Below are 23759 nucleotides of genomic sequence, written 5' to 3'. Positions count from 1 at the left end.
TTGCGAGGTTTGTTTACTTTACTCACAGCCACCGCTGTGGAACACAAACCCTCCCCCAACACAGACGCCAAGGAAGACCGAACTAAAAGCCATTTTGAGGAATGATCAATGCTGCTTTCTGCCCACCCCCTTCCCCCGTCCTCAGCAGGGGCCCCAGCCCAAGGAAGTTGCTGCTCACAGGGAGAGAGCAGTTCTGCGGAATGCTGTGAGAACAGCCCTGGACTTTCAACCAAACTATACAAAGAACGAACAGGAGGGCAGGCCCTGCCAGCCAGGAGGCGGAATATTCCACTGCAGGGTCCAACAGAGGTGGTGCAGCTGCCAGGCTGCATTTTTCCCTCCCTGCTAGCCCCGGCCTTGGCCTGGGGAGATGGCAGCTTTAAAAAGACCCAAGGCGGAGAAACAGGCAGACTGTCCCCCCAGTGAGCAGCACTAGTGGCCCCGTAATACCCCTGCCCCATGCAAGCAGCCACGACTGAGTCAAGTGAGGATTATTGCTTTGGGTAGTGCTGGCCCCCTTGGCGCCTGCCTGCAGCTGCACCCCAGCCAAGGGCACCAGGCCTCATGCTTGTCCCTGGGGTGTCCCGTTAGCCTGGGATGAGTCAGTTGCAGGGGAAGGTAGCAATGCTCCCAGTGACCAGCCGGCCCTGTCTCCTCCCCCCACCACAGAGCACACATGGCCAGCCCTAGGACTCCAGAGCAGGGAGGGGGATGGTTCTGTCCCACTCAGAAAGAGCCTCTCATCCTGCTACCCCCCCTCCCCCAGCACAATGGCAGCCCCAATGTGATTTTACCCTGGCCATAGAAAGGCCTTGCCAGCTATGGAGTGGAGGGGGAGGGGCTCAGCTGATGGAACCAGCAACTGCAGGTGGCCTAAGGAACTCAGCCCTTAGCAGAAAAGGGTTCTTCAAACAACATTTACAGCTTGATTGCCAGGCCCCTGAGGGGCTGCTGCAGCTGAGTTGGGGGAGGGAGGAGGAAAGAGGCCCATGGTGCTGGAAGGGGCGGGGTGGGGCAGAGCAGACCGTGGCTCTTCTAAGGCCCTGCAGGCGGCCTGCCAAGGAACTCCAGCCCTAGGATGCCACGGTCCACTGGTCCTGTGCCAGCAGGCAGGAGCCAGCCTCCTGAGGGGGACGCTTCACATGGGCAATGCCACCCCTGGCTCACAAGGACACGCGGCCCTGCCCAGCAGCCTCGAGCCTGTGGCCAAGTGTGCAGAGCCCTGGGGGTTACTTGCGTGTAGCAGCAACTGCCCCCTCCCCCCCCCCCCCCGGGGGCTCACAGACTGGCAGCCCCCTGGGGAGCAGGACAAGGTGCTACAGCAGGTGCCTGAACAAAGGGTCTGATGAGAGCAGCTGAGTGGGCCTGGGCACTAGCAAATGCTGGTGTGAGGCTGAGGCCAGGACCAAGCCTCCTTCCTGCAACTAGCTTGTCCAGAACAAGGGCATCAGCTGGAGCCGCCTTCTGCCCTCCCACCCGACCCACCCTGCTGTGAGAGGAAGGCGCCAGCGCAGCCAGAGACACTGGTGACTGGGCCCGTGCCCCAGGCAGGGCTCATGGGAAACACTGGGGGAGCGGGGGTAAACGGCAGTGATTTGTCTGGGTCCTACAGTGCGGAGATGAGGTGCAGCCATGGGCTGAGATGGCCCCACACAGGCGCCGATTGTGATACAGCAGAAGGAATCCATTGATTATCAGAAACAGCGGAGTGGCTGCCTTCCTGCCTGGGGTGTGCGTGTTGGGGGGTATGGAGAACACAGGCGGATGCTGCCGGGGGGGGGGGGGGGGGGCAGAGTTTAAGGTACCATCCCAATGTAACACTCGACAAACGGCTGCCATGAACTGTCCCACCATGGAGACCAAAGGGCTGCACAGCTGCTGCCAGGCCATGTGCGCTGCGCCCCACTGCGGGCTCTTCTAGGCAGCTTTCTGAGGCGCTCACGCCCAGCGGAGTGTGGGCCAGCAGCCCCCTGGAGCCCAGTGGGACTCTCTGCTAATACTGTAACAGGCAAGAGGCCTTGGCAGCCCACCCCCACAGCCCAATGTAATACAGGAAAATCAAGGGGCTTAAAACTCTCCAGGGGAAAGAGCAAGAAATAAGGCCACACTGGACAGTCTCTGCAGTACCTTAAACAGCTCCACACTCAACTCAGGGAGCCCCAGGGAGCAGCACCCCACTGGGCTGAGGGTCCCTGGTGCAGAAGAGACAGGCGAGGGTGGGACTGAAGGAAGGGAAAACAGCTGGAGTTGAGGTTGGTTGCCATGGCTTCCGTTTGCAGCTGACAGGAGAAGGGGGAAAGATCAGAGGTGGTGACCCTGTGTCCTTTCCCTGTGACAGTCCCGAGTGGCTCCATTTAAATCCGGGGCAGCAGCTTCTCAATGAATTCCTTCACCGCCATCATCTCCTGCACACAGACCATGCAAGTCGGTCACAGGCACCGCAGAGCAGTGCCCCTCAGGGGTAGGCCAGTAGAGTGCAGGCAGCACCTGGGTCTGGCTTTCCAACAGCCCATTGCAGACAGTGCTGAAGTCGGGTGCTCCAAGCACAAGTCCCCAACCCAAATGAGGGCCGCCAGCCAAACCAGAAGCAGGGGCTGGTGCTCCCCAGGTTCATTCAACTCTAGGCCTCCCCAGGCCCTCAGCTGAGATGCCCTCCTGCCTTCTGAGGCCAGGGAAGATCAGGGCCCAGAACTCATCGCAAAGGGCACCATGCTCATCCCAGGCTAGTGAGCTGAGGCCACTGCAGCCCAGCCTGCGACGAGCCTGCCCACAGCACAGACCCCAGCCTGCGACGCACCATGAGCCAAGAAGCCCTCTGAGTGCAGCCCAAGGGGGCACTGCATGCTGGGAACGGCAGTCCAGGGTGGACCCAAGCTGCTCCATGGTCGGAGACTCTGGGGTAGCCTGCACGATCAGGCACAGTGCCTCTGCCCCCAGCCCCAGCCCTCTGCGCCTGCTGCTGACTGACCTGCGGGCAGGAGCTGTGCATCACTCCAGGGTAGGTTCTGAACTGAACCTTGCTAGGGGCGACGACAGATTTCAGCTTCTCGGCAGTGAGGGCTCCAAAGCGGACAGGGATCATGGGGTCCATCTCCCCATGACACTGCAGGATGGCGATATCCTTGTTCACACCATTGCTTGCTGCCTGCAGCACAAAGGAGAGGGCTTAGGGTAAGGCAGGGCAGGGCGCCTGGCTGGGGAGCAGACAGCAATCAGTAGTGTCCTGGCTAGGGTCTATCCACATCATCACCCCCAGTACCACCGCCCATTGGGGTGCTTGCTGCTCCGCAATCCACCACCCGCTCCCAAATCTCCTCACAACCCCCTGGCGCCCTGGCAAGAGACATGTAGCGTGCAGGTACCTGAGGGAAGGCCTTGTGCAGCGGGAGCCAGCAGCTGAGAGCCACGATGCCAGCCAGCTGGTGCTGGGAGGTGAGCGCCGTATATAGCGATAGGGCACCGCCCTGGAACACAGCAAGCACAGCACCATGCAGTGGAGACGCTGCTGGAGCTGCCTGGCACAGAGAGAAGAACCCCCCTCCCAGTGCAAGTCAGGGGCCTACCCCCAGCCTATAATCATATGCACCAACCTCCCGAGAGGCAGGACCAGGGGAAGGCCCCCCCTGCAGAGGAAGCCACGGAGACCACCCAGCTGCCACACTGCACACACACAGCCAGGGAGCCGGAGCCAGGCAATGCTGCCGCTCCCATGGGAGAGCAGGGCTGGACCCGAGTCCCTGGCCCCTGCCCGTACCAATGGCGCTTACCTGCGAGAAGCCCCCGAGGACGATGCGCTTGGCTGGGATGCCGTTCTTGATCTCATGCTCGATAATTGCTTTAACTGGAAGAAGCCAGAGAGAGATGGGTCAGCTCAGGATCTGCACAGGCCACGGCCCTAGGTGTGTTCTCCACAAAGGGTGGATGCCACCGGCACAGGAAGCCTGAGATATGGTCAAGGGGAAAGACAGGCGGAGCAGAGGCAAAGGCAGAAGTGGGGACAGACCGGGCTGGGAGCCAGAGGCCATGAGGAGCTGGGGTGGAACAGGGCTGTAGACAGGGCGAGCCTGAGGCTGAGGAAAGGCCCACAGCCCAACCGGCCACACCCATCGCTTACTGTTTTCAGCTGCTTTCTTGATTCCAGCTTCGTCCTCAGGCGCGTCTGGACTCAACCCCATCAGATCAAACCTGCGAGGGAACACGAGAGAGCTCAGCCCCTCGCTCAGCCAGTGTCGATGGGGCCAGATACTCTCTCCCATTGGGGTCACCCCAGCTATCCCCCTTCCTACCTTACCCCTCTCCTCCACGAGTGGCTGGAGAGACACCCTGATCCCACCTGCAACTAGCTCAGGATCCCACCCACAGATCCCCCGCCAGCAGTCCCATCGACTGACCAGGAGGGCATGACCATCTTCATGTTGAGGGTTACAGGGATCCTGGGCCTGCAGAGAGAGAGAGAGATTCAAATACAAGAGAAGCAACCTGGGGGGTGGAGTGAGGCTCTATGTCCGATCCTCACCAGGAAAGGCAAGCCTGGACCTATCCCCCCAGGGACCCAGCCAAGAGAGGCTGCCTGGGAAGGGCACATTAGCCAGCAAGCTTCCAGGCAGCAGGAAGTGAAGGAAGCCAGTCATGCCCCCCCTTGTGGAGCATCCTGCCTTCATGGGGCAGAATAGGGTTTAGCTGGATTCCCTTAGAGCGGTGGGGGAGGGGGCGGGGGGTGACCTTTTTTTGATCGGGGTCACTGACTCCAGAAAAATCAGTCAGGGGCCACACAAGAGGAAAAACCCCTCCTGGGCAAGGCCCTCCAAGTGATAATCAGAGAAAAGGGAGGCACCTCACTCATGCAGCTCTGAGCACCAAGGCTCCCCTCGCACGACAGCCCCATGGGAAGGGGGCAAGCTCAGGGCTTCCCCCCAGGGCCACATTAGCTCTTTTGGGGGCCAGGGCTAGTAAACGGTGTGAGGCTCCCCTCGGCTCTGGGGTGGGGCCAAAGATGAGGGGCTAGCGGACTAGGGTGCAGGAGGGGTCTGGGTGTGAGGGGGAGAGGCTGGGTCGCCTACCTGATGCAGCTCCAGTGGGGAGGGGGTACAGGTGGCACTGCACTGACTTGCAGACTCCACCCCCATCAATTCTGGCCAATGGGAACAAAGGGGAGGAGCCTACAAGCCAGCATAGAAGACAAAGCTGCTCTGCGCTGCTGCTCTGGTCCAGAGCAGCTTCCTCCCCACACCAGGCAGAGCCCCTGGGCTGGATGCAGAAGGGTCTTGCCTTGATCCAGCCCATGAGGCTCGGGGTCCCGCCGGTCTAGGTTCCCCATCGCTGCCTTAGAGGATCACTGCCTAGGGGGAGGCATTCGCCTTCACCAGGGAGGGGCAACATTTGCCAGGGTCTCACCCCCTCCACCACCCAATGCAGGTGGCCCTGGGAAATCACCCTGCTGGGGTTGCACAATTGGTTCTCCCTCCCATCCACATGCAGTACCCCCTGCCCGGGCTGGGCTCCTCTCCTGTCCGATTCTCCCCATGTGCCTCAGGCTCTCAGCCCCATTAGCACTGGCACGGTTACCCATGACACAGCATCCCTCCTGCAGCAGGCAATGTTGTGCGCGGTTGCCTAGCAGCCCATTCGGGGAGTGGCTCTACCCTTGGCTTTGTTTTGCTGCTGCCGAGTTGGGGAGATGGTGACAAGGCAGCAATTGCTCAGTCCCATCCCGTTGGGGCAGGATGCCCAGGACCGGAGAGTCTCTGCTCACTGGGACTGGTGAGTGCACATCTGTGTTGGCAGCAAAACAGGAGCTGCTGGGGCGTCTGCGCTAGGGCCGCGCAGGGCCTGGCAGGCGCTACTTGCTTTATACTGACCATGGCCTGCTCAGAGAAGGGGCCTCCCTGTGCTTCTGCCTGCTCAATGCTGCCACAGGACAGGGAAGTCAGACCTGGGCAGCAGCATCTCACTCATTACACAGTTCTGCCCGGAAGCCAACTTTCTGCCTCCAAGCAGAGACGGGGGGACAGTCCTTGGAGTTTGGAGGGGATGGGAGCCAGCTGCCTGCAGAGCGAGGGAGATTTTCCTTGACTGTTTTAGAATCCCTTGTTCCTCCTTCCCAAGTGCCCAGCAGAGCAGAGGTTGGCTTAACTGGCTGCCCCCCACCAGAGAGCTGGAGACACAGGCAGTGTTCCCTCTAATTGTTTCCATTCATATGCGGAATAAATGTTGTTATGTGCACTGAGGGATGTGCCGATGCTGCTGCCAATAGAAACACCTGCTACTGAGCGTGGAAGGCTGCGGGCGCTCTGCTCATCAGCTGGGCAACAAGTCTCTCCTGGCCGGCCGCCCAAGCTCTCAGTTTACAGGGACCACTGGACACATGCCTTTCTGGCATGTCACCTCACAAGCACTGGCTCTGCTCCAGTCCTTCCTTCGGCACTGGCCTGTGTGTACTTCGCCCTCGGCCGCATTCACCATCAGGCTTACTCCAGTACAGAGAGCATGTTGCCCTCAAGCGACTGCAGCCTACAGAGGATGGGAGCCGATACCAAATCTCCCTCAGCTCAGGTGGGAGGCCTGTGATTTTCAGCCCAAGGTCCCAGATTCTATTCCTGAGCTTGTCTGCATGCAGCTGCCTGGATCCATCCCACAAGGTATGGTGGGTGTGCGCCCAACTCAGCAGCCCACCCTGCAGTAGCACCCCTGAAAGCTTCACCACTACTGTGGGAAAGACGAGCTCTTGGGGAAAGTCCATAGCAATGATGGGAAGTGGGAGGAGATGATGGGGCAAAGAAGAGGAACAACTTTACAGCCACCAGCACTGCCCTTCTCAGCAGAACAAGGTCTGCGCGAAGGCACCACCCGTCCCAGCCAGCTCAGAGCAGGAAGACTTAGCCCTGCCAGGAGCAGCAGAGTGGGGCAGGCTCCAACTCTAAATCCCATTCAGGGCAGCAACTACCTGGTAAGAAAGCCCCCGCTGCAGCCTTTCAGAATCTCCCTCGCCTGCACTCCCAACAGGGGCAGCGACTCTACTTACGCATGAGGGCAGATGTATTTCACGTATGGGAGTCGGATGGAGGAGAGTGCATCAGCCCAGCTGTGCCTAATGCGAGAAAGGAGACAGACTGTGAGGCCAGGTACCTCCCGTATACTAGTACCCCACCCATCACAGCCACGTCACTGCCACAGAGCCAGACTTGGGTACCAAGGCTTCCTCTAAGCTGTGCGGCCAGGCTGCTACCTAATAAGCCCCATGCAGCTGGGGGAGACATGAGCTCCTCCTGCCTCAGCAGCAGGGCCAGATTAAAAAAGGGGCGTTAGGGGCTGCACCCCAAGGCTCAGGGCTAATGGGGGGCTGCCCCTCAGCCCAGGACTGCAGTCCATAAAGCCCTTGAGTTCTGAGCCAGCCCTTCCTGCTGGGGGAGATCTCCAGTGCACTGCAGTTCCTTTCCCCCGGCTGGAGTTACATCATTGTGAGCACTGGGAAGCTGTCCCCATAGGCAAGTGCGGGTTAGTACAGAGCCACCTATTCCCTCCCTCCACACACTGAACAGGAGCTGCCCTAGGTAAGTGCCCCGCAGCCCAAACCCCTGCCCTAGCTCCGAGTCCCTGCCACCATGCAAGCTTCCTCCTGGACCCCACAGCCCAATCCAAACTTCTGACTGAGCCTGCTCCCACACTCCAAACCCCTTGACCTCAGCCTGGAGTCCCCTCCTGCACCCCAAACACTTTAAGCCCAGCCCCATCCCAGAGCCCACACCTCCAGCCAGAGCCCTCATCCCCCAACCTTGAATCCCCTCCAATGTTCCCTTTTTCCATCCATGAGTGGAATAAATGTGAACTGTGCACCAAGGCATGTGCAGATGTGCACCATCAATTAGAAATACTCGCTGGCGGCTGTGGGCGCTCTGCTAATCAGCTGGGCAGCATTTGCATCTCTCCTGGGTGGCTGCCCAAGAGCTCAGCTTACAGGGAACACTGGTCCCCTCCCACACTTGAAACTCCTCAGGCCCACCCCCACCACAGACTATCCATGTGGAGATTGAATTTTGTTATGCACACCAATGTGGAGGGGATGTGTGGCACATCCCACTCCGTGTCATACGCCATCTCCATATGGTGCATATAACAAAAGCCATTCTGCACATTGACATAAAAAACTGCTCAGTACCCTGGCTGCCCTCGGGGCGGGGCACGGATCCCCATCCATTCTGCTCTGCGCACTGGCAATAGGTTTTGAAGAGTCTGGCCATGCCATCAATCCCTCTGCCTGAGCATCATGACCCTCAACTCTGTCAGCACAAAGCCAAGCAGCAGAGAGCCCTAGAGCACACCTGCCATGCAGTGTAACACTAGTGGTATGGGAGGGGTAGAAGCTCTGCATATGCAGCAGTCTTCAGTAACCTTAAGTCCTCTTCACATGATAAACAATAAAGCACTTGCCTATCTAGGCACAGAATTTACTCCTGCCCCCACAGGGTAATGTAAAATGAGATTATACTTTACTAGGCTTCAAAAAAAAGCTCCTGACAGGAGAGCTGACTGCTGTGAGAACGCTGGAAACCATCCATAGGAAAGCTAAAGCCAGGCAGCTGTTGGCCAGAGATCCCCACAGTCAGGTCACGGGATCACATCGCAGAAAAATCAAGGCACCAGTGAACTAGCTAAGCTCTTATCATCCCTTCCCCATCTGGGGACAAGCAATTCCACGCCCCAGCCAAACAAGCAAGGAAGCAATCTCCATACACTTAAATAACATAAATCCAACAGGCTTATCAGCCTTATCTCTGCTCTGTGCTGCCCCCAAACACTGCACTTTTCAAATCCCATGGACTGCAGGAGTATCACTTTATAGCCAGACAAGAGCCCGTGCTCCAGAAATACTCACCCTGTGTCTCCGAGCCCATGTAAAAAAATGACCTGTTAAGGAGAAAACAAAGGTGTTAGCCAGAGGTGGGGAGGCAGGTCTGGGATAGAAAAAGCAGCCATGCCGGGCACTGAGTGGGGCCATTGTCACAAACAAAAGGACATGCAACACTCCAACCAGAAATGACTCAAGCTAATCACATGGCTCTGCCGACAGAATGATGCACTCAGTCGGGACAGGCACCTGATTCATGGACACGGCTCTAGCAAGCCATGACGGCTGGGCTGATGCTCCCCAACAATTTACCATCTCCTTCAGGAGGGCAGAAATCTCAGCACTTGGGATTTTTAAAGCCAGACAGCCCTGCAGCAATGCGTGTGGCTTGGCCCCCCAGAGACAGGTCTATTCCTCCAATTCCATAGCAAGACCAAACTGAAACTGCTGACTTTGGGACAGCAAGAGAGCTCTCTTTAATGGCAGCCAGCAAGGGCGAAGGGTTTGCCTTGGAACTTGGAATGGGAGGTTGAGAAGGCACAAATGGGAGTTAAGAACCCAGCTCCAATAGGAATGTTAGATATCGTGTAACTGAATAATCACGTAACCTCATGACATCTTAGCGGTTACTTGACTATTCAATAGTCCCTGGAGGTGGGGCCAGCAGCCAATGCACTCCCAGCCCCACTTCCGGGGAGCCCCGTTACCCTGCACTGCTCCCCCTCTGGATCAGAAGCAGAAGCGTGGGGTGGCAGGCAGAGCTGGTCCATGCTCCCTGCATGGACTGGCTGCCTGCTGCCCCATGTTGCTGCCTTGATACAGAGGCACTAGGGCAGGGTGGCAGCAGCCCGTCTGTGGGGGGGTCCGAGCTTCCTAAACACAGAGGCTGCTCCATGGGATGCAGAGCAGCCTGTGTCTGTGGAGATCGAACCCCCCATGGCAGTGTTTCCCAATTGGTGCTCCGGGGAACCCTGGGGTTCCACGGAGCAAACCTAGGGGTTCCGCGAGGAGCCGGCGCTCCCCCGCCCCCTCTGAAAAAGAGAGAGAGAGCTGGCTAGCCAGCAGAGGCGTGGGCGGTGAGTTGTGTGGGCTCGTGGTGCTCATGCTCCAACAATATTTGGAGCTGGAGCAGGTCCTGACCCTCCCCCTCCGCGTGTCCTCCCACTCTGGCCCCAGAGCGTCTCTCCCCTGTCCCGGTCCTATCCCTGCCATGCGCAACCTTCACTGAGCTCCCCCTTGCGGGCTGCTGCTGCCCTGCACAGCGTGCTCAAACCAGTGGGTGGGGAGACACCCGGACGTGACGTAACATCACGGCCCGGGATTTTAAACCTGCTGGGCGCTGTGTTGCGCCACATGGCTGAGTTGTGAGTTCGGAGTCTGGGGACAGAGCACAGACTCCGGCCCCGCACAGTGGAAGGCAGAAGGTACAGGAGAGGGAGGGAAGGGGCTTGTGCAGAGGGAAAGGGGAAGGGCTGGGAGAGGAAGGTGCTTGTGCAGAGGCGGAGGGGAAGGGGAAGGCACCAAAGGGACAGAGGTGGAGAAGAGACATATGCCAGGGGGCCAAGTGCAGACAATGAGGAAAAAGGCAGGAGGGGGGGGTGTCAGTGGGAGGGGGACAGGGTGATGCTGGGAGAGGACAGAGTAAGGGCATTGGGAGCTAGATGGGTGAGGGGAGGTGCTGGGAGAAGGCTTGAAAGAAGGGGTGGGCATGAGGAAGGCCGGGATAGAGCAAGTCATGTGAGGGCACAGGGGCATGAGGGGAATGGTGGCAGAGGGTGGTGAGGGGGTGGGCATCAGGGAAAAAGGGGGCGGGGCAGTGAGGGAAGGGGGAGGCACCAGGAGGGTGCAGGTGCCAGGGGATTCTGGGGTGAAGCAGAAGGGCAGACACCTGCAGGGGAGGGACCAGCACCAGAGGAGAGAGGCAGGGCGGGTGTGGAGAGGGAAGTGTTAGGAGAGGGGATGAGGAGGGGTAGCTCACATGATCAGTGTGGGGCTACTGGAGGAGTGGACACAGGGAGGAGAGAAGGGCTGGTGGAGGGGGGGTAGGTTGCAGGAGGGCTGAGGACAGTAAGAAGAGCAGGAGTCAGGACAGCAAAGGAGGGTGAGGAGTGGGGGGGCAGGAGGCACCAGGGGAGCTGATGGAGCAAGGGGAGGAGACATGGCAGCAGAGGGAAAAGGTAGAGGTTTAAAAATATTTATTAATAACTTGGGTGGCACATCCAAACAAGCCACATGAACTCAATACTGGTGCACAACACAAATTCATTTTGCTCATGTGAGGAAACTCTTAGGCTTTGTCTACACTGGTTGTTTCTTGCGCAAGAACATCTTGTGCAAGCGTTCTTGTGCAAAAACACATCCACACTGCCATGTGCAAGCTGTGCTTTTGCACAAGAGCATCTATGGCAGTGTGGAAGCTTTCTTGCCCAAGAAAGTGCCGATGGCCATTTTAGCCATAGGGCTTTCTTGCGCAAGAAATTCATGTTGCCTTTCCACACTGGCCTCTTCTACAAGAATAGTTGCACAAAAGGGCTTCTTCCTGAGCGGGAGCATCGTAGTTCTTGCGCAAGAAGCCCTGATTTCATACATGAGACCAACAGTGTATTTGCGCAAGAACACACGGCCAGTGTAGACAGGCAGCACATTTTTGCACAAGAGCGGCCGCTTTGGCGCAAGATCGTGCCAGTGTAGACACAGCCAAGGGGAGGGAGGAAGGCAGGGGCAGGGAATCAGCACTGGCTCAGCATGTCTACATGGTTTGGGGGAAGGTGCAGGGAAACTGAGCTCAGCTGAGTTGCAGAGTGGGGAGGTCCGGGGAGCTGGGCTGGGCTGGGCTGGGGAGTGTGTGTGTGTGGAGCTCAGAGCTCAGTTTGGCTGCAGGAGGAGGGAGGTGCTGGGAACTGGGGCTAGACTCAAGGGGAGGGAGGGGCAGGGAATTGGCTCTTGGCTCAGCAGTTTTGCGGGGCTTGGAGGAGGTGCAGGGAAACAGGGCTCAGCTGTGCTGTGGGGGAGGCATGCAGGGAACCAGTGCAGGGCTCAGCTGGGCTGAGGTGGATGGGGGAGGGCATACAGAACAGACGGGCAGCTCAGCTGGGCTGTGGGGGAGGCATGCAGGGAACCAGTGCAGGGCTCAGCTGGGCTGAGGTGGATGGGGGAGGGCATACAGAACAGACGGGCAGCTCAGCTGGGCTGTGGGAGATGCTTGCAGGGAACCAGTGCAGGGCTCAGCTGGGCTGAGGTGGATGGGGGAGGGCATACAGAACAGACGGGTAGCTCAGCTGGGCTGTGGGGGAGGCTTGCAGGGAACCAGTGCAGGGCTCAGCTGGGCTGAGGTGGATGGGGGAGGGCATACAGAACAGACAGGCAGCTCAGCTGTGCTGTGGGGGAGGCATGCAGGGAACCAGTGCAGGGCTCAGCTGGGCTGAGGTGGATGGGGGAGGGCATACAGAACAGACGGGCAGCTCAGCTGGGCTGTGGGAGATGCTTGCAGGGAACCAGTGCAGGGCTCAGCTGGGCTGAGGTGGATGGGGGAGGGCATACAGAACAGACGGGTAGCTCAGCTGGGCTGTGGGGGAGGCTTGCAGGGAACCAGTGCAGGGCTCAGCTGGGCTGAGGTGGATGGGGGAGGGCATACAGAACAGACAGGCAGCTCAGCTGTGCTGTGGGGGAGGCATGCAGGGAACCAGTGCAGGGCTCAGCTGGGCTGAGGTGGATGGGGGAGGGCATACAGAACAGACGGGCAGCTCAGCTGGGCTGTGGGAGATGCTTGCAGGGAACCAGTGCAGGGCTCAGCTGGGCTGAGGTGGATGGGGGAGGGCATACAGAACAGACGGGTAGCTCAGCTGGGCTGAGGTGGAGGCTTGCAGGGAACCAGTGCAGGGCTCAGCTGGGCTGAGGTGGATGGGGGAGGGCATACAGAACAGACGGGTAGCTCAGCTGGGCTGTGGGGGAGGCATGCAGGGAACCAGTGCAGGGCTCAGCTGGGCTGAGGTGGATGGGGGAGGGCATACAGAACAGACGGGTAGCTCAGCTGGGCTGTGGGAGATGCTTGCAGGGAACCAGTGCAGGGCTCAGCTGGGCTGAGGTGGATGGGGGAGGGCATACAGAACAGACGGGCAGCTCAGCTGGGCTGTGGGGGAGGCATGCAGGGAACCAGTGCAGGGCTCAGCTGGGCTGAGGTGGATGGGGGAGGGCATACAGAACAGACGGGCAGCTCAGCTGGGCTGTGGGAGATGCTTGCAGGGAACCAGTGCAGGGCTCAGCTGGGCTGAGGTGGATGGGGGAGGGCATACAGAACAGACGGGTAGCTCAGCTGGGCTGTGGGGGAGGCATGCAGGGAACCAGTGCAGGGCTCAGCTGGGCTGAGGTGGATGGGGGAGGGCATACAGAACAGACGGGCAGCTCAGCTGGGCTGTGGGGGAGGCATGCAGGGAACCAGTGCAGGGCTCAGCTGGGCTGAGGTGGATGGGGGAGGGCATACAGAACAGACGGGTAGCTCAGCTGGGCTGTGGGGGAGGCATGCAGGGAACCAGTGCAGGGCTCAGCTGGGCTGAGGTGGATGGGGGAGGGCATACAGAACAGACGGGTAGCTCAGCTGGGCTGTGGGGGAGGCTTGCAGGGAACCAGTGCAGGGCTCAGCTGGGCTGAGGTGGATGGGGGAGGGCATACAGAACAGACGGGTAGCTCAGCTGGGCTGTGGGGGAGGCATGCAGGGAACCAGTGCAGGGCTCAGCTGGGCTGAGGTGGATGGGGGAGGGCATACAGAACAGACGGGCAGCTCAGCTGGGCTGTGGGAGATGCTTGCAGGGAACCAGTGCAGGGCTCAGCTGGGCTGAGGTGGATGGGGGAGGGCATACAGAACAGACGGGTAGCTCAGCTGGGCTGTGGGGGAGGCATGCAGGGAACCAGTGCAGGGCTCAGCTGGGCTGAGGTGGATGGGGGAGGGCATACAGAACAGACAGGCAGCTCAGCTGTGCTGTGGGGGAGGCATGCAGGGAACCAGTGCAGGGCTCAGCTGGGCTGAGGTGGATGGGGGAGGGCATACAGAACAGACGGGTAGCTCAGCTGGGCTGCAGGGAACTGGTGCTGCACTCCCTTGGATTGTGAGGGATGGTTTTGGGGGAGATGCAGGGAACCAGCAGGGGTGGGCAGCTCAGTTTGGTTGCAGGAGATAGAGGTGCAAAGAAGCCTAGTGGGGATGGGGGAAGGGGGGGGGGGACCAGGAGTCCTGAAATTACCTCCCCTGGACCAAAAATTCCTCATCTGGGACCAGTCAGGTCCAGAGGGTGCCAGATCAGGGAGGTCCAACTCCTACCCAAGTCCCCTCCTTGCACCCTCCCTCGTAGCCAGACACCCTACCCCCAATTTGCTCCTGCTCTCTCCCCCGGGCCAAACACCCTACAGCCAGCCTGCTTCTGCACCCTACCTACCACCCAGACCTTGTCCCCTTCCGCCCCCCACCTCCTTCCCAGATCCTGCACCCCATCCCTATCCCACTCCTTGGCAACCCTGCCATCCACCCTCGCACCGCCCTGGCCCCAGCACCTTGCCTCACACCCCAAGACTCAGCACCACCCTGGCCCTGGCCCCAGCACCCTGCCATCCATGCTAGCACCCAGCAGCACCCTGTTCCTTTTCCCAGCACCCTGCCAGTCACCCTAGTGCCCAGTAGGACCATGTCCCTGAACCCAGCACCCTGCCACCTGCCTGCCCCAGCACCTTGCCCTAGCACCCTGCCACCTGAGCCAGCATCCTTCCACCCAGCAGCACCCTCTGCCCAGCCCCAGCACCCACTAGCACTCTGTCCCCTACCCCACCAGCACATCTGGGACCACATTAGTGAGGCTTGGGGGTTTTTGTTTTGTTTTTTGCATCTCACTTGTGTGGCCCCAACTGACTTTTCTGTGGGTCAGTGACCTTTGACTCAAAACAGGTTCCTCACCCCTCTCGCATATAAAGACAATGCTAAACCTTTTGAGTTTGACATAATATTTTATTTAAAAATGAAGCCAGGCCAACAAGACCCCAATTGGGACCAGACCCCCATTTCACTGTAGCATCATAACACTCCTGCACCACCTGACCCCAAATCTGAGCCTATCATACACTGGAACCCCTGTCCTGAGCCTCTTACATCCCCACACTCCTGCACCCCCACATCCTCAATCTTCTGCCACAACTCTCCTGCCCCATCCACACATCACAAATCTGTGTCCTGAGCCCATCATATTCGCAAACTCCTTGCCCTGAGTCCCTCACATATCCAGTCCAAACTCCTGCACCCTCACATCCACAAGCCCTGGCTTGCTCAGCACCCCAACTTTTCACCTGAACCCAACACTCTCCAGCCTAGAGCCCCCTCCCTGAGTCAACAGCCCCTTCTCCTGCATCCAAATTCCCTCCCAGAGCTTGTACTTCTCACCCCTTCCCACCCCCAAATCCCTCATTCCCATCTCACTCCTCACTCTCACTAGGTTGAGACAGGTATAAGGGCTAGGGATAGCAAGTGATGGAGAGGAGGGGAACAGAGCAGATGAGGCCTCACGGAAGGGAGGTGGGTGGGGGGGTCTCGGGGAAGGAATGTGATTTTCATGAATAGGTGGGTCCCTCTCTCTTTTTTTTTCTTTGCTTGACAAACCTAGGGGTTCCTTGAAATTCTGAAAAGCTGAAAAGGGTTCCTCGGCCAAATAAAATTGGGAAACACTGCCCCATGGACTGAGGCTGCTTCGTGGCAGCCTCCCCTCTCCACACACTACCGAGCTAGTGCTGGGGGGGAACTGGCTTTTAAGCCAACCCCCCCTAGGACTAGCTCCAGCCTGCCCCCTTCACACTACTGCCTCTCTATCAGAGGCAGCAGCAGAGGGGGCGGGTGGATCCGATGCTTGTGGGGAGCCTGTTTAAAGCCAGCTAGCTACGTGTTCCCAGCGAGCACAAGAGAGCACACTGGTTTGGGGCAGGTCCTATGCAAACAGCAGCATAAGTTTTTCATTTCAAGAGATGGAGACACCTTGAACCTTACAGAGGCTGCCCCTCTGAGCTCACTATTTCAAGATGAGCCTAAGCTAGAGGGCTACTGTCCCTCCTTTGCATTTAATATCAACAGCGGGAAAGAAAAAAAGCCAGTTAATTTCCTGATCAACCCAGGCTACAGCAGAGCCCATCCTTACCGCTGCAGTCTCCCGTTCTGCCCCTGAAACAGTCACCGCATCAGCAAGGAGGGGGACAGACATATTGTTACCACACATACACTGAAAGGGACTCCAACAGCTGGCACCTGTGGGGAAGAGAGAAAAATCAAGCTGTAAATCCCAGCTCCAGTCTGAGCAGCTGGCAGTTTGTTTCAGACGAGGCTGATACTGACAGATGAGCATCCCAGCTCAAAGCCAGCTAAGCACAGTGGTGCCAAGAAGCTGCTGCCATCTGATGGCTGGCTACTGAGGCCTGGGTGGAACAGGAGTGGAAGAGCTCAATTCACTTCGGAGTAGCCATGGTACCAACACTATTCTCTTTCCCTACGGCTGCTCCCTTCAGGACAGGGCTGTGAGGGACATTGTGGGACACAAGAGAAGCTTGTACCGCACCTGCCTGGACTAACTGGGATCTGGTCTCCAGAGCTCTCCACTGCGCAGCTTTCACAAGAAATGAACATGCAGAAAAAAGGAAGTGAACTTTGCAATCACCTTTCCGATAAACCCTGCGTACGTGCCCTTGCAGAGAGAAATGTCATGCACGCTGGTCGCATAGTGACTAACATGCTCCAGCCTCAGTAGTCAGATTACTTATGGGTCTCCAAGCTCACCTCTAGTGGCATAATCAAACCAATTCCAGGTTTAGACTGACCTGACTGGACAACTCATAATGCATCACACCGTGGTTGCTAAGAAAGGGTGATATGGAGTCAAACTCCAGGCTCAGGAAAGGCAAGAGAGCTCAATAGAGATCCGAACAGGTAACTGGTGACCTGGTAAGCATCATTTTTACCAGGTGATGCTTATTGGGTAATAGTTAACCAGGGCCCAGGAACAGACCCCTGCCTGCAGTCCTCCATGGGCCAGAGGCAGCTACAACTAGTCCCCTGCCTAGGACCCCATTTAACCGGTAAAGTGGTATTTTGCATCCCTAGCTCATAATACCTAGTTTCAAAGTGCCTGCCTCCTCGTACAGAGGGGAATGCACATAAAAACATAAGATAAAGTGCAAAGCTGGGAAGCAGCAAACAGCACTTCTGAATTAAGGTTTTTGGAGTTGGGGGAGTGTTAGAAGTGAGGGCAGGAAACAGGTCCCAGACTTCATCATCTCTAGTCCCTCTTGAGGACCTCTCACTGATAAGTGCAACCTTAATAATCCCCTCTGACGATCACTGCCTGGCACCTTGTGGCACGGGTTCGTCTCCCCATTTCTGCCTGGAGCAAGGCTCTGTGCAGCATCCTCTAAAGGGCCTTGAGAGGCTCTCCAGGGAGGAGGCCTCTGGGAGAAGCATCTGATCATATTTCATTGCAACAGAAAATCCGATCATCAGCTCAACTCTGGCTGCGCGGGTGTCAGAAATCAGTGAGCATTCTCTACCTTGGCAGCTGATTAGGCCACTAAAATTGACCCTTTCCATTGCACCTTAAGGTCATGGTCATTGATCTCACAGGGAACAATGCAGGAGTCGAGGGCCAGTTCGGGCTCCACGTGCCTCTGTGGCTGTCACGGAAGCCATGAGGACTACAAGGCACAACAGGCAAGGGCTCCAAAGCAGGCTCTGCCTGCTGCTCTCAGCTTTTCCAGCAGACCAGTGACACACATTTTGCTATGCTAATAAACCAGGCAGCCCTTTGTTACAGAGTTACGCCCACAGACCCAGCTGGATAGAAAACAAGTAACATCTCTCTGCTGGCATTACAGCTACATCACCTTCAAAATCTTTGCATCTGTTAATAGCCACCATCAGGCTAACACCATTTGCACTTTTAACCTTACTAAGCAGGCTCACTGCTTGCAGAAGGTGCCAGCTATTGAAAATCCCGGCCATCCATATTGTGTGCAGCATGGACACAGGACACTTCCTCATATTGTTCCACCAGCATCTCTTAGCTACAGCCTGGAGAGAGTCATGGCCCTTTCTGCTGACACTGTCCAGATGAGTGCCATTCAGAGCCAACTGTGCCAGTGATTTTGAGAATGCAGAAATTAGGGACGTGAAAGGTTAACCTGTAAGCAACCCCCTTAACAAGTGTCTGGTTAACTGGTGGGGGCTGGTGCAGCTCCCTGCCTGCTGCGGGTAGACAGGACTGGCCTTACCATGAGGCAAACTGAGGCAGCCGCCAGACGGTGGGGGGTGAAACTAGCACCCAGAGTATAGAAAATTGTGTCTGCTGCTGGTGCATATGGGGGTGTCTTTTGAGGACTCCATCTCAGGTGATAAAATGTTGTGGGCCGGCCCTGCGGATAGAGTGTTGCTCCAGTTTCATGGGGCCTGCTGCAGGCGGAGGGGCGCTCCAGGCTGGCCAGAGCAGTTCCTGTCTGCAGCGGGGGGACCATTCCAGTCTGGCCACAATGGGGGCAGCTCCCACACCTCTCTCTTTTTAACTGCTTAACTGGTTAAACCTTGTGTTTAACCAGTTAACCAATTCAACAGGATTTCATATCCCAAGCTGAAACCCGTTCCAGGAGAACTAAGCCAAGATCAACCAAACTCGTTTCGTTTTGCAGACCAGTGAACAGTTAGGCTTCCAGACTCTAATCGAATAATGAAAGAACGAGCTCATCAGATGTGGCACCTTAAGCCCAAATGCCACATAAGCAGTGACAGAGACTGAACCCATGCGTTACTGCATTTCCCATGCTCAGAGAAACAAGTGGGGAGGAACTGTCCAGAAAGGTGGATGACACCACAGCAGAGCCAAGTCTGTCTCCCCAGTATAGCCTAATGGTCCCCGTCCAGAGAGCAGTCACTAGTTGAGTACATTAGAGGATGTGAGGCACTTAGGTACTATGGAAATGGGGGCCTTATAGGAACCTAGGATGGATGCTTATGTAACGTCAACAGTGGTAATCAAACCTAGGACTTCTGGAGTGTAGAACATAAGCCCCTACTGCACGAGCTAACAGCCAGCTGGCTGCAGAGCAGACTGATTCTCTCTGGAAGTGGTCTCAGAGTCACTACATGGGACAGTGTACCACACCCAGAAGGTATGCAGGTTACCTACTTCCCCAACCTAACAAAGCACATCCTGAGCCTTCCCAGTTGAGCCCCCACTTGTAAAGCTGACAGACCACAGTGGCTGGCAGGAGGGATTGAACCTGAAACCCTTAGGCGCTAAAGCCATGTGCTTCTACAGCATGAGCTAATAGGCTCTCAGGTAAGGCTGTAGAGCTGACTTCATTCTCCCTTGCCTGTGGTCTCAGTACCTCTGGGTTACACATGGATCAGTTAAAATATACTCCCTAGATTGGCTAAGAACTCCACCCCATTCCTCCCTACTCTGCTCTCACAGGCAGTGAGGAGCTAACAGATGGGCATGGTAGTTTAGAGACACACCCATTATATTCAGCCACCTCTGAGCTGGGAACCTTGAGGAAGCACTCTTCTAAAATTTTCAAAACTCTATGGCTTCAGTTGGGTCACAAATGTCAGAAAAATAGCCCATTGCCCCCAACATTCTGACCGATGAGTTAGTGCGGAGGCAGCCATACAAACAAGAAGTTAAGGCACCCCCAAATGTGTTTTATGCAAAACAATAACAAGTAAATTAACGAAAATGTAAAATGGGACCTTGTCAAGATTAGAGAAATTTCAATGAATACGGCTCTTTGTTTAAATTTGAACAGACCCTTGGAATAGCCATCACTCAGCCATTGTGATATTATGCTCTGACATGAGACCCGAGAGACAGCGGGACTAGAAATGAAAGGAGAAGCTGACCAGTCTATTTTCAAAGTTCAACTTGGGGGTAAATGGCAGGGGGGAAATAGTATAAACGCTGAAAAGGTTGTAAATAGTTTTTATTTTCCTTTCTAAAAGCATCACGTTTTATTAGTAACACAGATAACAAATATGTTAATTGTTATCATTTAGGGTACGTCTAGACTATGTGCCTCTGTCGCCACAGGCATGTAGATTAGGCTACCAGACATAGGAAAATGAAGCGGCGATTTAAATAATCGCCGCTTCATTTAAATTTACATGGCTGCCGCGCTGATGTGGATAGTCTGGACGCGTGGGTGTCGACATCAAAGGTATTTGTCGACCACCCAGGTAAACCTCATCCCAGGAGGCATACCTGGGTGGTCGACAAATACCTTTGATGTCGACACCCGTGCGTCCAGACTATCGCGCTGAGCCGACAAACAGCTGATTAGCTGTTTGTCGGCTCAGCGCGGCAGCCATGTAAATTTAAATGAAGCGGCGATTATTTAAATCGCTGCTTCATTTTCCTATGTCTGGTAGCCTAATCTACATGCCTCTGGCGACAGAGGCACGTAGTCTAGACGTACCCTTAGAGAGCTGCACACTTCATTGCTCATCTAGGCCAAACTCTGTGTGTTAGTTAAGTGGGGTGGGGACCATGAGATGGGGGTTGCCAGAACAAAGGGAGAGGGGCCCAGGGAGGAAAACTGTCTAGAGCTGGGACTGAAGTGCCTGGTGAGAGCAGGAAATGGACAGAGTTCAGGGATGAGGGGCCAGTCTCTGGGCAGCTGAATGGGTGCACAGCTCATCTTATACTACCAGTGAAATGTAACTTGCTGTCTGTCATGTGTGCAGGAAGCAACAGAGGGCACCAGTGAGTCTGCCCTGCCTTCAGCACCAAAGGGGCAGTCTGCAAATCAGGCTTTTCCAGCTCTCTGATCCTTACCAAAATTGATACCTAGACCATTCCCTGAAACGTTGGAATTGAGCAGGTATGTTTTTCGGAAGTAGATGCAGTCAGAGAAATGCCTCTGAGTGTAGAGTTTTGATTCACTCAACTAATTAAGCAAAAGCAGCATTCTTAGTCGCCACATAAAACAAAAAGATAAGATTGTCAGAGCCTACCCTTTAAAAAACTATGGACCAAATTCATCCTTCATGTAACTCTAGGGGTGCATCTAGACTGGCCGCTTGAATTTGCGCAAGAGCACTGATGTTCTAAAGTAAGAATTCAGTGCTTCTTGTGCAAATACTTTGATGCTCCCGCTCAGGGATAAGCCCACTTGCGCAAGAGGGCCAGTGTAGACAGGCACCTTAATTTTTTGCGCTAGAAAGCCTGATGGCTAAAATGGCCACCGGAGCTTTCTTGCGCAAAAGCGAGTCTATACTGGGCACGGATGCTTTTTCGCAAAAGCACTTTTTGCGCAAAAGCATCCGTGCCAATCTAGACGCTCTTTTGCAGAAATACTTTTAACAGAAAAACTTTTCCGTTACAAGTATTTCTGCAAAATCATGCCAGTCTAGACGCAGCCTAGGAGAATTACATCTGGGGAGAATTTGGCCCCAGAACTTTTAAACTTACTTTCTCCTTAATAGAATTTGGCCAGGAAAGGTTCACTCAGACCTTGTGGCAACAACCTGCACCAGGTCTTACTTTATCCAAAGCAATTCAGTCCTCTTTAGCTAATCCAATCCTTTCTACTGAACAATAAAAATAATCACTAATGCTCATGCCCATCTATAGATCCACTGAATGTGCTCTTTTTAGCATAGCACAGGCATCCCACCTTACAGAACATGCTGCCTGAAGTGCCATCTCAGAAACACCGACAAAATGTTCCTCACAATGTACCTTGCTCTGCAGCACCTTTCCATAACCTGAGAAAGCAAGGGATTAAACCCAGATCATCTGAAGAAGTGGGCTGTGCCCACGAAAGCTCATGATACCTTCTACATGTTTTGTTAGTCTATAAAGTGCTACCAGACTCTTTATTGGTTTTTAAGTTTATCCTGTACTAACTTGGCTACACCCTGAAACTTCTAATAAATGGTTAGTCACGCTACAAGTTTCCCTCAGGCAGCTCTGCCAATGCACCCTAGGCATCTCCCATTCCAGTCTTGGGCCTCTTCAAAGCACTCTGCCAGTACACCTCTGTCATGACCTGCAATACTAGCCAACATCACCACTTATTAATCACTTCTCTTACTTTTCATCCCTGCTGATGCATCTCAAACCTCACCTGGACCATCCCCCTCAAATCCTCTCTCTGATCCTCTTGAACAGTCAGCCAATTGCAGCAAAAGTGCAGGGATTCTTGTGACGTACTCAGCTGCAGACTATGGACTGTGAAAGAGACTTTGGCCTAAATGTTCTGTACAGGTGGCCTAATAACATATTGCACTGCACAGGCCCCAGTATGGATATCCTGCCAGCACTGGTTTATTACTGTCACATCCCCTAGCTAAAACCCAAAAAAGTGCTTCACGCATGGATAATCTATAATACAGCTCCCGTTCAGCGGATTCCCTACACCTCCTTAAGAGTCTCCTAGCTATTTCCCCCTCATCTCTCTCTTGATCTCCTAATCAATACCAGACTCCTTTTTGCCTCCTTCCCTAGACTGAGCACTTGAAGTACAAGAGAGCCTCCTTAGCCATCTAGATCAGTGTTTCTGAAAGTGTACCACAGAAACACTTTCAGAAACACTTTAACTGGCCTCCCCGGTTTGTTTATGTACCGGCGCCACAGCCACAGAGCCTCACGGCTCCGTTTCGTCCTTTGCAGCCAAGGGGAGCCATGGGAAGTGGTAGCCTGGCCCATGCCGCTTCCCACAGCTCCTCTTGGCTGCAAAGGATGAAATGGAGCCAATAGGAGCCGTGAGGTTCCGTGGCCGTGGCACTGGTATATAAACAGACTGGGGAGGCCAGTTAAAGCGTTTCTGCGGTACACTTTCAGAAACACTGATCTAGAGCAATTGTATCCCTCCTCTCCAATCTCATCCAGACACACATTTCGCTCTCTCTTCTGCCTTGCCTCCTCATTGAGTACTGGGTGATGACCAACACTCGTGGTATCATGTATGGTGCTTGCTATGGTTTGGATGCTTCTCTGAATTGTCTCCAGCAATGTCTGTGCACTGACCCACCCGATTCCCTCCTGTAGCTGAAGTAGTAACATGCTTACACTATCTTCTCTCCATGGATATTATCTCCATAGCATATCGCTACACTTACCTTATCTTGAGGCACCATGTGCTCCCCTCGCTCACAGGCAAACACAATACCTCCCTAGATCATACACAGTCCATTGAACTGCCCTCTATTGATCTCCAGGAGCACAACACCCCACAGAGCTTGAACCCCCCAACCCTGTGCTCCCCAAACGCCCAACATCCAAGAACCCACCGCAGCGCCCTTCTCCCGCCTTCCCAGCGAGGGAGCCACCCCCCCGCCGGGGCAGATGCTGGGGTTGTCTGGCCACACCCTGGGCGGGGGCCTCTCCAGCAGCTCATCCCACCCACGGCCCCGCCCCGCCCCCTCAGCCGCGCAGCTGAACGGCACCAGGGGCTTTTCCGCCCCCCCCATAGGGCAGCCTCCCGCTACACGCTATAGCCCCTCCCCCACTCCCCCGCAGTAAGCCGTTCCCCTCCCCCCGACCCGTCCCGCTCCGCACCTCTCTCGCGCTCCCCGGCTCCCACACTCTCCTGCCTCCCCCGACCGGAACTTCCGCCGGCCCGGGTCAGTAACCCGGAAGTGACGGCAGGCATGTCACTGAACCCCGGAAGCGGGGCGCAGGGGGCGCCATCTTGGTCCTTCGGCGTGGGGCGGGAAGTCCCCCCCCGCGGGGCGGCCACGAGCGAAGGAAGCGGGGCCTGGAGCCCGAACCTCGCGCACCGGCCCCGGCCCGCCCGCAGCCACCGGGCCCCTGCGTGGAGCCGCCTTCCCCGCCCCGCGCACGGGCTCGGCCCCCCCTGCCGGCGAGGGAAGGGAGCGGGGCTGCTGGAGCGCGGTTCCCTGCGC

General features: G+C 56.1%; 1 protein-coding gene across 3 annotated transcripts; it reads right to left on the bottom strand.

Moving 5' to 3' along the window:
- Nucleotides 1-23678, bottom strand: LYPLA2 (lysophospholipase 2). Of its 3 annotated transcripts, none has more exons than XM_075909123.2 (10): nt 23413-23678; nt 16012-16118; nt 8873-8904; nt 7022-7087; nt 4392-4439; nt 4115-4185; nt 3768-3841; nt 3363-3464; nt 2969-3145; nt 1-2405 (listed from the first exon to the last, which is right to left on the bottom strand). In XM_075909123.2, the coding sequence occupies exons 1-10, from the start codon at nt 23504-23506 to the stop codon at nt 2355-2357; spliced, it is 822 nt and encodes a 273-aa protein (XP_075765238.1). In that variant the 5' UTR covers nt 23507-23678; the 3' UTR covers nt 1-2354. The 3 variants fall into 3 exon arrangements, with proteins under 3 accessions (XP_075765238.1, XP_006130552.1, XP_075765239.1); XM_006130490.5 differs by lacking the exon at nt 23413-23678 and adding an exon at nt 22974-23099; XM_075909124.2 differs by lacking the exon at nt 23413-23678 and adding an exon at nt 16426-16448.
- Nucleotides 23679-23759: the final 81 nt, after the last annotated feature.

The sequence above is a fragment of the Pelodiscus sinensis genome, chromosome 26 (assembly GCF_052426305.1).
Source record: "Pelodiscus sinensis isolate ZL-2025 chromosome 26, ASM5242630v1, whole genome shotgun sequence".
NCBI lineage: Eukaryota > Metazoa > Chordata > Testudines > Trionychidae > Pelodiscus > Pelodiscus sinensis.
Note: the sequence above shows the minus strand (reverse complement) of the source record. Positions and strands in the feature narration are given on the sequence as shown.